The sequence below is a fragment of the Dicentrarchus labrax genome, unplaced genomic scaffold (genome assembly GCF_905237075.1).
Source record: "Dicentrarchus labrax unplaced genomic scaffold, dlabrax2021, whole genome shotgun sequence".
NCBI classification, from domain to species: Eukaryota; Metazoa; Chordata; class Actinopteri; family Moronidae; genus Dicentrarchus; species Dicentrarchus labrax.
The window spans coordinates 8,684,313-8,700,985 of NW_026136712.1; the positions used below are offsets into that span (position 1 = coordinate 8,684,313).

The window sequence follows — 16,673 nt, forward strand, 5'->3', positions numbered from 1 at the left end:
TTCTTGCACAACACACGCTAGTGATGTGCAGGTAAGAAGAAGACTTCCAGGTAGCAAACATTGATGTAAACAATGCAGGTTTCAAAATATTTTTTAAAAGTCAGCTTTCCAAAATGTTTTTTGAGGAAGGAAATATATTCAATGTGTCAAGAATATATACATTTTGGTGGGAAACAGTCAATGTAAACAGAAATTTGCTTGTTTACAGAAACACTCCACAGGGCACCTTCAATTAGCAAAAGCCTAAGTTGAATTGGTTGTTTTGCTGACTTAAGTTGATTTACTTAAGATTTTATGTAGGAATAAACAGGGTAACCTGTCATTGAAGAATGTGGAGATCAAATTAAAAATGATCACATACTTCCTCTCATTTTATGTTGTTTTATACATTTCTCTTGTTAAATTTATTTTTCTATGGAACACATCTCGTTTAACTATAGGTGAGAGTAAGAGAGCTGAAACTAATGTATAATAAATATATGTATAAATGTATAATAATAAAGTGATCTGACCCCAATATGGTTAATAATGACAAATGTACTACATATTGTATCCTCTGCTGGTAACATTACTGTGTATGTTTGTTATTCTCTATGTAACAGAGACAAATTGGTATAATTTATTTCATGCAACACTGCAAAGTAGAACTGTAGTTTGTAAATGTAAAGAAAAGTTGAGTTTTCTTGTATTACAAACACTAATGAGTCCGTAGAACCATAACAACAAATCAAATGAAAGATAAATAAAATAAAATAAAAATAAAATGTCTCCCTATGCAGCAACAGCTTCATTGCCTAACAGGCTTAGTGCAGCTTTTATTGAGTCAAACTTTAAAATAGAGATTATTATGTGTTCTGTCGCACATTTAAAGTTTATGTATCTAATAAAGAGTAATTTATTTTTTTTTACCTGTTGTTACTGAATATTGGATCCAAGCGGATCAGTGGTGGAAATTGTTATTTGTTATCAGACACTTTGTCTAGCCTGCAGGGTTGGTTTAGTGTGATGCAACTGCCGGCACTGCTGGAGTCATCACAGCTAACTGCCACCCAAGCGATGCTGACCGTGCGCTCTCTCACATAAACACTCTCTATCACACCATTTCAAAAGCACACATGCAGACACACACAATCTCCTCCTTCACACAACGCCTTATCCTCCTCCTCTGCACTCCTGTCCCATCTTTATTGAATCTCTTTATGCCTCTTCCTCTCCTCTCCCCTGGTGTATGATCTGATCTGAGCTGTGCCAAGCTGAGCTGGCCTGAATAACAAGGCTAAGAAAGCCCTGGCTGAGCGGAACCCCCCCAAAAAAAAAAGAGACAGAGAAAAAAAAGCAGAGTGAGAACGGCAGTGGTATAGCTGACCCAAAACCTAATAACCTTAATTAGACAGGACACATACCGCGAATGGGACTGAGCAATGTGAGGTCAACGGGAGGGAAAGAATATGAAAACACATAAATGTTCAGACAGAAAGACAAGGGACAGAGCGGGATAGGGAGAGAGGACAGGGGAGAGCTGATGTCAGTGCGTGGGGTCACATACAGTCCAGTGGCAATATTTAGCAGCACAGCACCCTACAGTCAGCACTCCAGCTGGGGTTTTTGCTCAATGTAAGTACACATCAGAATCAGAGTAACTCAGTATGCGCATACCAGATATGACTTAAGCCCTATGCTCCTCGAGGGAGCACAGGTCATTGACAAATGTCCTCTACCTCACTCGGCTCATACTAGATATGCTTTCATTAAAATATTAGACATAGATTCAAACTTTTAACAAGTAACTCCTGTCTAAGAGGGCATTTGTGTTTTTAGTAAAACATAATTTTTTGTTAACCCAGCTGCTATGGTGATAGACTGGAAGACATGCATTAGGGGTCCTCTGTCTGGACCACTGACAGTACGGTCTGAACATAAACACCTCCATTCTTTTATATTTATAAATGTAAGGGTGTTTCTGATGGAGCCCTGTAAAGTTGCACCATGACATGGATGCTTTGTTTATTGAAGAGGATACAAAAGCAGGTGCATCAATAAAAACACAACATCCTTTCATTATACACTGTTTAATACATCCACTTGTATTATATATATATATATATATATATATATATATTTTATATTATTAAATCTACCTACATATTATATTGAGCAACTCATATTTATTCATCCTTTCAGTGTTAAAAATCTGCACAATATGTTTTACTAACAAAGTTAAATTAGTTTTCTGCCCTTGTGGGGGCATTAAGAAACTTTAAAAAACCACAACATTCATTTTCCAGAACAGGATGATATACAGTACAACTAAGTTCATGAGCCAGACTGCTATCAATGTTACTGTTACTGTTATAGGGTATGCATTTAATATAAGTAGGTCATCACAAGACATGCAAACAGACCTTCAAAAAAGTTCAGAATTTCAGACAGTCAGTTTTGTTCTGACTAAGCATAATTTTCCCTGGATCACCCAAATACACCCCAAAGTCTTATTTAATACTTCTTTGATAATATTTCACATACTTCCTCAAGTGTAATCCTTGGCGCTTGTCTCCTCTCCAATTCAACTGAAACATTTCTTTAAAAAAAAAAATACATGTTCAAATCTTTAGGATTATGTTACCCTGTACTGTGATGTTACATTAAACCTAATGGCAGATGGTTCTTAGTGTTCATATTACAACTGGGACCATTTCATAGTGGGCAGGACACCACGACTTGAAAGGAAAATTCTTTCATCTTTTTTTTTTATTCATGGCAGAAGGGAGGCCCAGTCGCAGGGTATCAAAGGTTCATTTAAACATCTTAAACTGGGTGAGACCTCAAAGGGAATATGGCCAATACTGGGTTACTTTGTAAATCTAAATGCAGCTTGTGTCTCTATCTGTGTTCCTGACTCACTTCAGCACAGCTGCTCCTAAACATGAAGACACAAGGCTGAGAGACGGAAAAAAGGAAGAAAAAGAGGGTGAGAAAGGACCAATATAGACATCACAAGCTGTGCTGTCCACTCTGAACTGAGGTGGAAAAAAAAAACATACAAAGAGAGAGATTGAGAGAGATGAGTTAAGAAGTGTGAGCACATGAGAGCGGCAGATGGACCAATAGAAAAGACAGAAATGGGAGTTTATAGAAAAGGCTAAATCTGGCCCATGCTACAGACGTAGCTCTTTGTCACTGCCGCATCACACAGCGGGCTCCATGAGCACTTGGATCACACATTTTTTAGTTATGTGGTATTATTACTTTGAAACGCCACAGTGATGACAATGTTAAAGTACAGGCTGTCAGCTTTAATTTTCGGGGTGTTTGCATCACAACCGGATGAACACTGAGAGAACTAAAACCCTCTCTTAGTGCATGTTCTCCCAGTCTACGCATGCCAAAAGTATTTGGACAGATTAAGATTAGGTTTACATTTAAAAAGTAGTCACTTTCACTATCAAGAGCCCAAATTTAAAAAAAAAATACACTGACAGGACTTTGCCAGTATAAAGACAGCGGATTAAAACGGAAGTCGCAGCACACGGGAAAGTATGTTTTCACTTACTGGTGCATGAATCTGTGCTTCTATGATGCTTAAAAAAGATCTACAGCATAATTGATGAACACCGATTTTCCAATCATAGCTTTGCAAGCATAATATCAGCAACAACAGCGAGGCCGGTCTTGTCAAGTTTGGGATTTCAAGGGGCTGAAGCAAGAGCACTCAGCTTTATGAGTTTGGAGAGGTTTTTTTTTCCCTCTTCAACACCAAAAACAGAGCAAAGAGCCAAAGTTTAAGGAATGGATTAAACAGCGTGTTTATCTGCTCTAACGTAAGCTGCAGTTGTTAGCATGTTAGGCTAACCAGCTTACTTAATTGAGCATAACTTCCAATGCCTAGGAGCAGATTATTAATCTACTACATTCATTTCATTATATTCTGTTCACAACTAGCACAGCCACTCTGAAGGTGCTGGTCCTGGATGCTATCAGGATTTAGGCTAATGCTAACAGCTTTTGGTTGGATGATGTTTACACTGCAGAGACTCAACTAAACATTATCCAAGTTAGTTTACCTTTGCCAAATACATTAAGTAGTTTTCATTCTTAAAATTATATATTTCCCCATAACGATGAAAACGTGTTTGAAAATACAAACGGAACAAAATTGTAACCAAGCTAAGCAGCTACACAGAGCTACGTTAGAATGAAACAGGCTGAACAGTTAGTTAGCTGGCTACAGCTAACAACATTTTCCAGCGAGACTTCTTATTTCAGGAAACAAAATTGACAGTTGTGTTGACTTTTGTCTCCCTATGACTGAAATTTCTGACCCCATTATTTTCTAAAGAAATCTGGAGTGGTAAATGCCACAGTTTTCATTGTAAACTTTTAGTAGCGACACTGTATGAAGTTTTGATACTGGTCTTATAATTATACTGTGCCATATGTCTTTAATAATTCATCCAAATAGGAATTAAATACCCACAAACTGTAACTGAAACACTGAAATCTTTATTGCATAATGCTTTTGCAACTATGAGGAAAAAATGAGCTACTTTTCAAATCTTGACATCCTTACATGGAGTCTTACAAAACAAAAAATAATTCAAGCAAAAGCAAATTTAATAAGGCCTAGGAAGGCTTTTGTACTTGGAGCATGTGTGAACACTTCAAAGCAGATTCACCTGCATTATTCTGAGAAGAATAGCATGCATTATGCAGTATTTTGACTTATCAAGAGTCACATTCTCTTGCATTACACAGCAAAGACAACAGGCGTTATACAGGCATATCGGTCATATTCTCCCAGTTATTATTGCCTCTCCTCTCTGAACAGAGCAGATTCTGAGTCGGTGGCTTGTAATTGTTGTTCTTGTTCTTGATGTTGTTTATGGTTAATTAATGAGCTTGTGGATCAAAGGGAGAATCCCTGATCCCACTGGAAGGTTCGACCCATATCTCTTCTCTATCCTCCAAAAGCACTCTCCCGCTACTTATCAATACAACACAGCAGATATAAAAATACATCATGGGAAAACCAAACTAAAAAAGATCTGTAAGTAACTGCACTGTCACAAGACTCCCAATGTAGTCAGAGTTGTTAGTTTGTTTATTGGATGCGAGTCAGACGTCTGTTGAACAATTTGGGTTGGAATGATCCAGCTTTTGAGCTACAGACGAGTTAGTTTATAGTGCTACTGTATGATGTAATGAGGCCTCAATGTAGGGCGCGAGGATCTGCCTTCTGAATCTAATTTACGTACATTTCAAAGCACTTTCTAATTATTTACACTTGCAGCTGTTATGACTGACCCCCACGCATTGTCTCTTCACAGGTTTGATAGGTTATAGGGCAACAGCAGTCTTTTAGAAACTCATTCTCCAGCCTGTACTGGAAACACATCTTGTTCAAACAGACAAATTACAAAACAGATTTAGTTTAGACTGTGACATTATCTCTTCGGGCAATTCTGTTGGATCTCTTCTGCACTAATTAGCTGGTTAACTCATTGCATTTAAAATGAGCCTGAACTCAAAAACTCAGCTAATCTGAATCAGCAATGCTTCGATCGGATGTGGTGGATGGTGATCAAATACCCCATTTTTGGCCTTCAATCGATAAAGATACAATTGGGGGGGGGCACTCAGCTTTGGTACATGGGGCACCAGCTCTAGCAGGTATGCCCCTCAGCATATAAATCCTCTCAACTGGGATTGTTGATTTTGATTTGATTATCGCAGATCTGTGTAGATAAATGAGGGTCTAACATTCCTCAAATTCATACATGAAACAAACAGAAATGCCATTATATCATCTTCACAACACTCTTCTTGTGCAACCGATTAATGGCTGAAAACCAACCACCACCCACAAACTGGATGCAGCCACTGTCTAATATGTCTAATATTTGCATAACAGTAGTGGATTGAAACCCACATTATTAGCATTTTATTTAGCTGATTTTCTGGAAGTCTGGTTAAACCCTAACTTCTGTGTGAAAATCATGTGTTCCTGCAGGACCATATAACTCACAGTAAGAAGCAGCTTGAAAACAGGCGTTTTCAGGGCCTTTAAGGATAAAAATATCTTTGCTTTAAATAGTAAAAATATGCCATAGTGTACTCTCCATGTAACAACAGCTGTTATTTTTGTGAGGCAGAGTTGGAAAGTAAGGCAAGAGAAAACCCCACTGCCCCCTCTACAAGTGAAAATATATAATATAATATAAAGTCGAGAGCTTTCAATCACATCTCACAGTCTTTATGAGCAAATGGGTCTCATGGTGTCAGGTGACCTAAGTGTGGTACTGCCTATGGAACGTGATATCAGCTGGTTTTATATTTATATGTTCACTCACACATCCAATGTCTTTTGTTGCTAGCTTTTCCTTGAGCTTAGTTTGTAAATTTGCATTCAACCATTTAATGATAATACGTTCTTAAAAAGATTTAATTTGCTTTTCTGAAACACACGAAGATACCCTGACCTCACTCGAGACGAGTCCTTGAACGTCTCTTTCATAGCAGCCAGAAGTGGCTTGAAACATTTCAGGTGAGAAAATCTGAAGCGCCTGAAGTGTTTCGTCTAAAACCGCAGCTGAGAAATCCTCCTTCTCTAGGACTCCCTCCTGCATCATTTTCAGCTGGCTCGACTCTGGCTGCTTTAATTACTTTAGAAATATATTCTGAGCCTATGCTAACTGAAAGATATTGACAATAACAGTACTGGAAAAAATGTCCAGTCATTTGCGGATGAATGCTTTGCAGGCCCGTAGGTTCAGAGAGGTGGTTCTGTACTGTACCTTCAGACTGATGAGAGGATGTGTTACATCAATATGTGCCCACCCTTTCCTTATCACTCAAGCCTCACAGATCAATGTCATGCAGTTTTGCCGTTTCTCAGAAACCTCAGTGGACATGTTAACTGCATTATGTAATTTGCTTTTATTACTCATAGACAATGAAAAGCACCACGCCATAACGCTGAAAATTAAAATGCTTACGCCTCTATCCCCTTGAGTTGTTGTAGTTTCACTTTCTTCCCTTTATGTTTTTATCTCTCTCTGCATCGGTCTGTCTTTCACTCATTTTCCTTTTTCATCATTTCATTGTCTCTTCCTTCCTTTCATTTCAGGCAGCGGTCCATTGGGACATGTTTAAGAGCCCTCCTACTCTGATAGCTTTTTAAACCCACTTAGATCAGACATCCATGCAGATTGATGTGAGAAATCCCACTCATCCGGACAAGAATTTGCACATCTGATGAACGCATGCAGGCATACATGAACACACCTTGTATCACTTCCTCACTGTTACAGCCGAGGAGTGAAGAAGTAAAAAGCATGAAGAAGCGAGCGAGAGGGCGGCAGGAGAAGAGAAGGTCCTGGAGTCATCAGAGGGTAAAAATAAACGCTTCCTCTGCAAGTCACTGCTGTGTGTCAGGCTACGTTCTTAGTCAGTTTGGTTAAATATGGGTTTAAGGTTGAGCAAAACTAAGAAAGGTGATGATGAGAGAAAAGAAAAAGAAAACTTGAAGATTAAGAGAATTCAGGTGGAGAGAAATGTGTGGCCTGAGAGACTGGGATCACTGGAGGTGTGAGGAGAGGGATGACCACACACTAGTGACACTCACATTAACACAATGGCCAATTTCTAAGTCACATGACCTTTAGTGTTTTTGGACAGGAAGAAGGAGGCATGCAGAAACCAGCTCCACAAAGTCGGCCCTGTTGGTTCAATCACTTCCCGCTTTGAGGTGACACTTCCGGGGCTCTACTGTACTTCTGACATGGTTACGTTTCTGAATCTGTAACATCTGACAGTTAGCTTATAACAATTTAGATATTTATGACATAAGAACAGCTCGGACAGCTGTGAGTGACCCAAGGTTTAAATATGTTTAATTTGAAATGATGCAAACCACACTGATTTGCAAATAGAAATACAGCAAGGAACAGTTTTATTGTGTTTTTGTCTTTTTTGAGCTCATTCTTTTGGTTTTCCAGCCAAAAAACTCCACTCTCATCAATCTTGTTTCCAGCATCTGCAGGCAGCTGTTTCCAGCAAAGAATAAGGGACTAGAGCTGGTGAACAACATTTAGTATTCGACATAGATTCTTCCGCTAGACAGAAACTAAACTGCAGAAGAACGATAATGTTGCTCCAACTGTTTTTCCATAACAACTTTATATGTCAATTATATGTTGTGTGATGTTTTCTGCTGGCCACAAGTGACCAAAATAATTAGTTAATGCATGTATAACAGGAGAAAAGCATTTAAAAACAAGACTGGGGAGCGAATTCACAAAGAAATGGATTGCAGCCACTGATTGCACTGTCTCAGGTCAGATTCACAAAAAGATGCACTAATGATATTGCAGCCCACACACGCCCATAAAGTTTTGCAGCTGAGTGCAGTTTTCCCTTGTTTTGCGGCTATCAAATGTTCATCAGCAATTTTCTGTAGTGGGTCCAGTAATATTTGTTCTTAAGTGTATTGAAGCACCAAAGTTAATCAACATTTGAGTCAAAAAATGTTATAAATGCAGTTGCAAGAACAATAATTTCCACTCATATCTTAAAATGTTTGATTTGAAAGAGAACTTATTGTAATTATAACTATTTTAATTATTTATTAACTCCCCCTGTTCTTTCATTCGTTTTTATCTGCAGGATGTCTCTCGTTAATCTTTGACTCACTGAGTGTTTTCCCAGAGTGATTGTTATTTGGGGTGCGCTCTCCCTCAAGCCTCTCTGCACATGCAGAGCTGTGTTCTCTGCAGTGGTTAAGCGTCGCCTGTGTTTCTCACAGCAGATTTACAGTTTAATTCCCTCATGGTGAATATTGTACTGTTTCTGCCATCTGTGCATATACGATGTACTGTGATGCTAATGCGATACTATTGCTTCACCTGGTTACACTCTGCTGCCATGATCCCTGGAAAGTCTGACATGACACTCCTTATGAATGCATTTCAGCTACCACCAACTCTCAGAAGATGCAAATAATATCACTCTGCGTTGGTATTTGTGAATTGGACTTTTTTTTGCAATGAGGCTCATTTGCATAGAAAGGGGGCAGTTTTGCACCAAATGTAAATACATTACCTAATTCAAATATGTGCAAAAAGCACCAGAGCACCGGGTTTACATTTGCTTGGCGGCACATTTACGGCATGGTCACACAGCACACATAACCAGTGCGTGATAGCTGCTTCGCTTAACTGCTGCAGCTCACGCACCAGTGGTGTCCACACAGAACGTTTCTCCAATTGCACTGCTGCTGCAAATCTTTCAACACTGAGTTTTCCTTCTGTGCACAGAAACACTAGAGACCTTTTAATCTCAAACAGATACCACAGATCAAGATCAGATTTTTATATTCAACAGATACAGACCTGGAAAGGTGTATATGTTGCTGGTATAATGTAATTATACATCCAGTGACTACTTTCACTGTCTATTGTTTCTAGGAACTGCTCATGGAAAATATAGATGAGACCTCTACTCTCTAATGAAGCGTCACTGCAGCTGCGCCTGAGACAAGCATGAGACGTGCGGCTCAAGCAGGCAGTGTGGCGGCTCTAACCTGTTAACAAGGGCGGCAAAATAAAAAGCAAGCATTCAATGATGCACACACGCTGCAGACACGTGTAGTGTGTCCAAGTTTTAAGGGTTGCATTGTACCCTGTGTGGGATATTTGTGAATTTCATGCTTTCTTTTTTGTGCAGGTGTGGCATTGAAAAATATGTTAGCTATTGATGATTGATGACAAACTTTTCACCTTTCACATTTTTTCACCTAGATTTTGAATGAGTACAATAAGTGCTTTTATATTTATGCCTCCACATCTAAAGTGTCACATTTGATACCTTAAATGCTGCAATCAGTGGTTTCAAGGAAACATTATTGGGCAGCACAATGTCTTACGAAGCATAAACCAACTCAGCTGCAGCGCTGTGCTGTGCTGTGCAGTGGCTTTTTACAAGACATCACTTGGGTGATGTCCTGTTTAAAAACCCCTTACCCCCAAACCAAAGTCACTGGCCATTGACAGTTAAATGTTGCCCTATTGTGAACCCTACTTTTAAATTACTTTAATTTATCTAATTCATCATGTAACTTTTTATTGCTCTGTGCAATGGACAGCCCAGCAGCACACATGAACAGAAGAGGAAGAGGAAGAGGAGGAAAAGAGCATAGAGTGCCTTGAGATTTGGCTCAAATATAAACAAAGTCAAAGTCAATACAATGCATTAGCATCATTAAATTAAAACTGAACTAGGTCACAACACGGGCGTGTTTCCCAGGTTAATGAAGGCTGAGCCCTGTCCAGTATTTATTTGTGTCTGGCGGGCCTGTATGTATCCAACAAGGCTCGATGTGACATTTTCAAAAATCAATAACTTGGTGGGTCAGGTTTTTGTCTCAGTTGCGGCAGCGAGACAGCTGAATAAGGAGTGTTGACAGCTACTCCTGTAAATCTCACAATTTATGAATCCAGTAGTGCTGCTGACCTTGAATGAACGCACGCATACACACAATAACACACATTAATCTTTTCTACACTCTTCTGTCTCCCCCATTTCATACAAATAGTACACCACTCTGTGCCACTGCCCCTCTGAATATTAAGGCAAACAGTATCCTGTGTCTCCTGTTTGCTGCATATCTTTCTGGTTCCCTCTGTGATTAAGACACTTGCTGATATCATTAGCCGAAGAGCTGGCACTACAGCCCCTCTCATGTCTACTATATTTACACTAGACAATTTGTTACAAATCAGGAAGAAGGAAAAACTGGTGTTCTGTATAATATGCTTATTTAAACAAAGCCATCACAGCCTGGCTGGTCTGGGACCAGAGGAGAGCCCGTGGTGCGATGGTGTCCTCCAGGCTGGATGTGAAAGCCCAATCGACAGCAAAGCAAATGGACAAATAAATAAGTAAACACCATTAAAAATACACCACACATACATGTGCATAAATAAGTGAAAACATAGTTTGGCAAAACCCAGGCGGAATTATTTCTTATTAAATAAATATAAAACTGCAGATGAATTATTCATGTAGACGTGCCCCCACACCTCACTACCCATAAAAATACACAGATGTTGTCTTTATTTTCCTCTGCCGATGTCACTTTTCCTGGGAGTCAATCTGACAGGAAACTGGACACTCCCATCATCTGTCATGCAGCCGGTAACTTTATGCCCAGTGTCCAGTTAGAGATCTTCACCATGTGCTGCAATCGATATTTTTGAGGAGAACCGGCTCAGGGAATAGCTCTTGGCGCTGTTAAGAGTTTTAAATCAATGCAGCTGCAGAAAGTACAATCCTCTGCTTTATTTAGACAGAGTAGCTTGGTGAGAATTTTCCATTCCCCCTCCGCAGCTCTCACTAGCCCAAAAAAACTTTCTTCTTTCTTTAACTTTGCTAGCCAATGTACCAAATTCATGTATTTCTCAATGCAAAGCTCCAAGTGGCTCTGTTACATCAATAAACCATTAGCACATATAAATCAAATTACTGTTAACAAACAAGATTATTGGCCCCAACACTACTTTTTAGATTTTGTGGCAGCGGCTGGGACTTGGACAGGCATGTAGTGAACTGCACTACCCATCTAGAGCAAACGGAGCGAATGCTGTTTGAGGTTCTGGCACTGGCAGATGATACAAAGAGTGAATTGCAGAATGTAAAAATCATGTTTATCCTCCTCAGTAAAACAAACAGTAAAAACCTCAGACTGAAGAATCAACAAGAAACAACAGGGTTTATGTGGTTGGAATTTTAAATAAACGCTTAAGTGATACAGAGACATGGTTTATTAAAGGTCCAGACTGAAAGATTAAGAGGATAAGGAGGATCTATTGGCTGAATATGGCAGGAATGGAATATAATATTTACAAGTATACTTTCATTAGTGTATGTCACCTGAAAATAAGAATTGTTGTGTTTTGTTACCTTATATTGAGCTGTTTTTATTCTCCATGTTTCTACAGTAGATGCAGTTTCTCCTACACACTTGGAAGGGAAGGGTTAGTGGAGGGGCAACCAGTTGGTTGCAACCTCACCACTAAACCTAAATCCTACACACTGGACCTTTAATAAACTGTAATTATATAAAGGGATGTCTGGCATTTTGGGAAGTACATTTACTTGCTTTGTTGCAAAGATGGATAGATGAGAAGATTGATACCACTTTCATGTGTATACGGTAAAAAAAAAAAAGCTAGAGCCAGCAGACAATAAGCATAGCTTAGCATAAATAGTGGAAACTGGCTCTGTCCAAGGTGTTAAAATGTTGCATTTAGTTAGTTTAATCCGTATGGAGACAGACGGAAATGTAAAAGTCAGAATTTGGTTTTTTTAAAGTTATTTCTTTGGCCTTTTCATGCCTTTATTATTAGATGGGGACAGCCGAAGATAGACAGGAAAGGTGGGTAGAGAGAGTGGGGATGACACGCAGCAAAGGGCTGCAGGTCGGATTCAAACCCAGGCCGCTGCAGCAACTCTGTATATGGGTCGCCAGCTCTACCGACTGAGCTACCAAGCGTCTTTAGGCCAAGCTAAGCTAACATCATATTTAGCCTTCAGACATGAGAGTGGTATCATTAATCTCATCAAATTCTGAGCAAGAAAGTGAAGTAGTACATCCCAGACTGTTGAACCGTTCCTGTAGTACTGTAGATAGCACCTCCACTTTATATTTTGTTGTTACTGTGGTACTTCTTCAATGAGTACCATAACTAACTAACAGTAATGAATAAAAAGAGATGGCACTCACCTCTATGAGTTTGCGTTCATAGCTGGCTGCCAGCTCCTCGATGTCACCCATGAACTTATTCTGTGGGACAGGGGCTTGCTCTTCACTTGACCGCAATACTGACAGAGCTGCAGTAAAAAGAGAGAGAGAGAGAGAGCACAGTTTACACAAACGTACACATACTGTGAGATGTCAGAAACACACACTGCGAGGAAAAAGTATTTTTACAACCAATTATAAATGGTGGGTTCCTGCCAATTATGCACATCTTGTCTTCCTCTGTAGCGAGTTGTGACACCTGCGTCTGTTTGATGCTTTTGTTTCAGCTTCCAGAGAACAATACACAGGGAGCAGCAGATCTATGTAATATACACATTACCAGCCAGGCAAGAGCCACAAATCTCCATTTTATTTAATTAATGGCGCCCACTGAAGTAGATATGAAACACAATATATATAAAAGAAACGTACAATCATATAGGGAGAGGCATACAAACACACACCCACAGGAAGACACACAAATACGTGCATGCACACTTTCTTGTATGTACATTATAAAATGCTGTAGGGCACACACATTTTTCCCTCTGAGAAAACCTCTTACAGTTCTGTCAAAATGATAAACTCCCATTCGCTCACCATCGTCTGTTTTGCTCTGACTTCCTGTTCAGGCAGAGCTTATTGTTTCTTTGCACTACTGTCGCTCGCTAACCAGCTAAAGTCATCACGACGGAGCCTAAAGCGCCACTTCTGAGCCCGTAAACATCAACTAATCGGGTTCCCTCAGCGAAGAATGGCAGAACTTAGAAGAAGTGGAAGCTCTGTATTTTTTTTTTCTTTCTTTTGCAGAGGGGCGGTTGGGAGACGGATTGTTTTTTTCACCTCAGCAAAAGCAAATTAACGCTGTTATTTCACTGCCACCGCACACAGCTAACACCTAAACAAACACAGTGAGGCTAAGAGCTGGGAGAGACAAGGAGAGAGAGAGGAAATGAAGTACAGAGATAGAAATTGAGCATGTCCAAAGGCTGCACAGAGCTCATATAAACTTGTGGTGATGGCACTTCAGGGAGTTTTAGAAAACATACAGTTGGACTGTGATTAAAAAAAGAGTGAACCCCCAGCAATGTCTGAATGTCTAGACAGAGTGAGGCAGGTATTGATGAAGCAGGCCAGCTCATTGTAGTTACAAATAGACTGGGCGGAAGGGAAAAAGGCTACTGAGAATCACTAACAGGTAAGAGGTACGAAAATAAGAGCACGGATGGATAAAGTCTGCCCAGTAGACTGTGTACGTACACACGTACACACGTACACACGTACACACACACGTACACACACACACACGTACACACACACACACACGTCCACACCACACACACACACACACGTACACACACACACACACGTACACACACACACACACACACACACACACACACACACACACACACACACACACACACACACAGATTGGTGTTCTGGTGAGAGTTTTTGTCCATTTGTCAATTCATTACATATTATATCTCAGACAATGAGGCACAGGGTACCATGGTGGTTTATTGCTTTACTCAAAGGCATCTTGGCAATACTTGCAGTACAGCTGGATCAAATTACAGTAATGGAAATCATTAGCCAAAAACCATATTCTCAGCTCTCCATAATGTGAATTGTACTTCAACTCCCCTCGACGGCTCTCTCATTTTCTATTGCAACCATTTGATAGAGGTAAGGTATTCAACATGCTGAAGTGGCTTTTCATGAAGGTGGTATACATGGTCCTTCCTATGTGAAAGGAAGTATATTCTTTTTATATTTAGAAAATTCAATAAGGTCTTAGAATTGCAGCCATCGACGTACTCTTGGATCAGACAACAATCAATGCCGAACAAACAGTCTACTTCTTGATCTTACATTGGCCGTTATTTTTCTTTCAGACTGAACATACACATGACCAAAAACAGACCGACATATTGCACAAAGAAATGTATCAGCAACAAAGAAAAGAGAGAATGAGAACATACCCAGTCTGGATAACGGTAGTAGATTAAGTATTGTCACGCACTTGATACAGCCATACTGTAGATCAGGAAAGTGTCACAAAGGCGTATGTACATTAACAACGTTCAAATTAGCAAGTCCACCTGTGCATTTTTATAAAATAATAAAGATAATGACTAATTCAAAGCAAATGACTGGATATGAATTATGAGTTCTTAATAAAAACGTCCAGGTGTTGAGTCACCAGTAACAAACCTGCTTCTCTGACCTTTTACATCTTCGTTAAATCATGTTTCAGTTGTTGTTTAAATTGTTTATTTGGTCAGAACGATGATGAAAATACCCAGAGAGAGATTCTGTTTGTAATGATAAGAGATGAAGTGAATCTGCATAACATCATATTTGGTATTTTAATTTACTTAATTACTTAAATTGAAGACAATTTTTTTAATTTGTAATCAGCTCGTTGATTTATTTTTTCACTATTTATTTAGACCCCTCAATAGAATAAAAACACAAGCTCACAGATACACATAGAGCACAGATACAGACCTCAAACTAAAACAACAAAGTTCTGTCACGCTACAACCTACAATTACTGGCACAGCAAGACAGTTACACACAAACCAGCCCACACACGTATAGAAGGTTGGATATACACATGAACTCTCTTGCTCTCTCTCTTCACACACACACACACACACACACACACACAAACTCTCTTGCTCTCTCTCTCTCTCTCTCTCACACACACACACACACACACACACACACACACACACACACACACACACACACACACACACACACACACACACACACACACACACACACACACACACACACACACACACACTGAGGCTGACAGAAATGCATTATCATGGCTCCTGCAAAGGACCTAGCAGCACAGCAATCCCCAAGCTTATCTTTGGCCCACCAATAGCACTGAACTATATACCTCAGTCAGCAGCCTAATAGCCTAGAAAGCTACCGTACACACACACAAACAGACACACACACACACAGAAAATGAAAATATATACATACTGTAAAATACCAAAAGACATACTTTCACAGTGAGAGAGGAATCCAAGAAGACACACACACACTAAATGGGAGCAATAGCGTAAAGGTGGCAAACAAACACTTGAATATTCACACACACACACACACACACACACACACACACACACACACACACACACACACACACGATTGCTGACGGTTGCTCTTGTGGTGCCAATTTGCCTCAGCTCTGAGGTTTTTTTTCCCCCCTGAAGTTGGATTTCTGTTACCTGTCACATTGATAAGCTCTTAATAATGACACATACACCGAGTGTGTGGGCGACTGAGAGAGAGACAGAGACAGAGGGGTGGGGGGTGAGTTAGAGAGAAAAGGGGGCACACACAGATGTTCCTGAATCTAGGAAATTGGGCAGACAGCTGGTCTGTAATAACAAAACTAACTGAGCAAAACTCCGTAGCAGCTGTGCATGTGTGTGTATGTGTGATATGTGTGCTTGTGTGTGGCATTTAGAAAACGTCAGAAATGTTGAGCTACATGTGAGCAATATGCTCCTATAAGTATAATATTATATTATAAAACTGTTGATTTGTGTGTTTGTGTGTGTGTGTGTGTGTGTGTATATGTTGCGCTACACTGTGGCAGTCCCAGAAGAGTCCATCCCCTGGGTTTTCACCCAAGTGTGTACATCTCCAGAGACGCCTCTCTAATGATCACAGTGTGTGAGAGAATGGGCCAGTTTAGTGGGGAATCCACTGAGAGATGGACACATACAGGACACGCTGAGGAGAATCTCCTGAATGTTCGAACTGTTAGGTCAATAAAAAACTGTGCTCCTGAGTTTTGCGTTTGGCCATGGGTCAACCAAAGAGGAAACATTTTCAAAAACGC

General features: G+C 39.9%; 1 protein-coding gene across 1 annotated transcript in view; it reads right to left on the minus strand.

Annotated features, from left to right (window-relative positions):
* snx29 (sorting nexin 29) overlaps nt 1-16,673 on the minus strand; it is a 128,772-nt gene that overhangs the window by 53,206 nt on the left and 58,893 nt on the right. Inside the window, exon 15 of the mRNA XM_051418222.1 lies at nt 12,779-12,885. Coding sequence (XP_051274182.1) covers nt 12,779-12,885 — 107 coding nt within the window. The remainder of the gene's footprint in view (nt 1-12,778; nt 12,886-16,673) is intronic.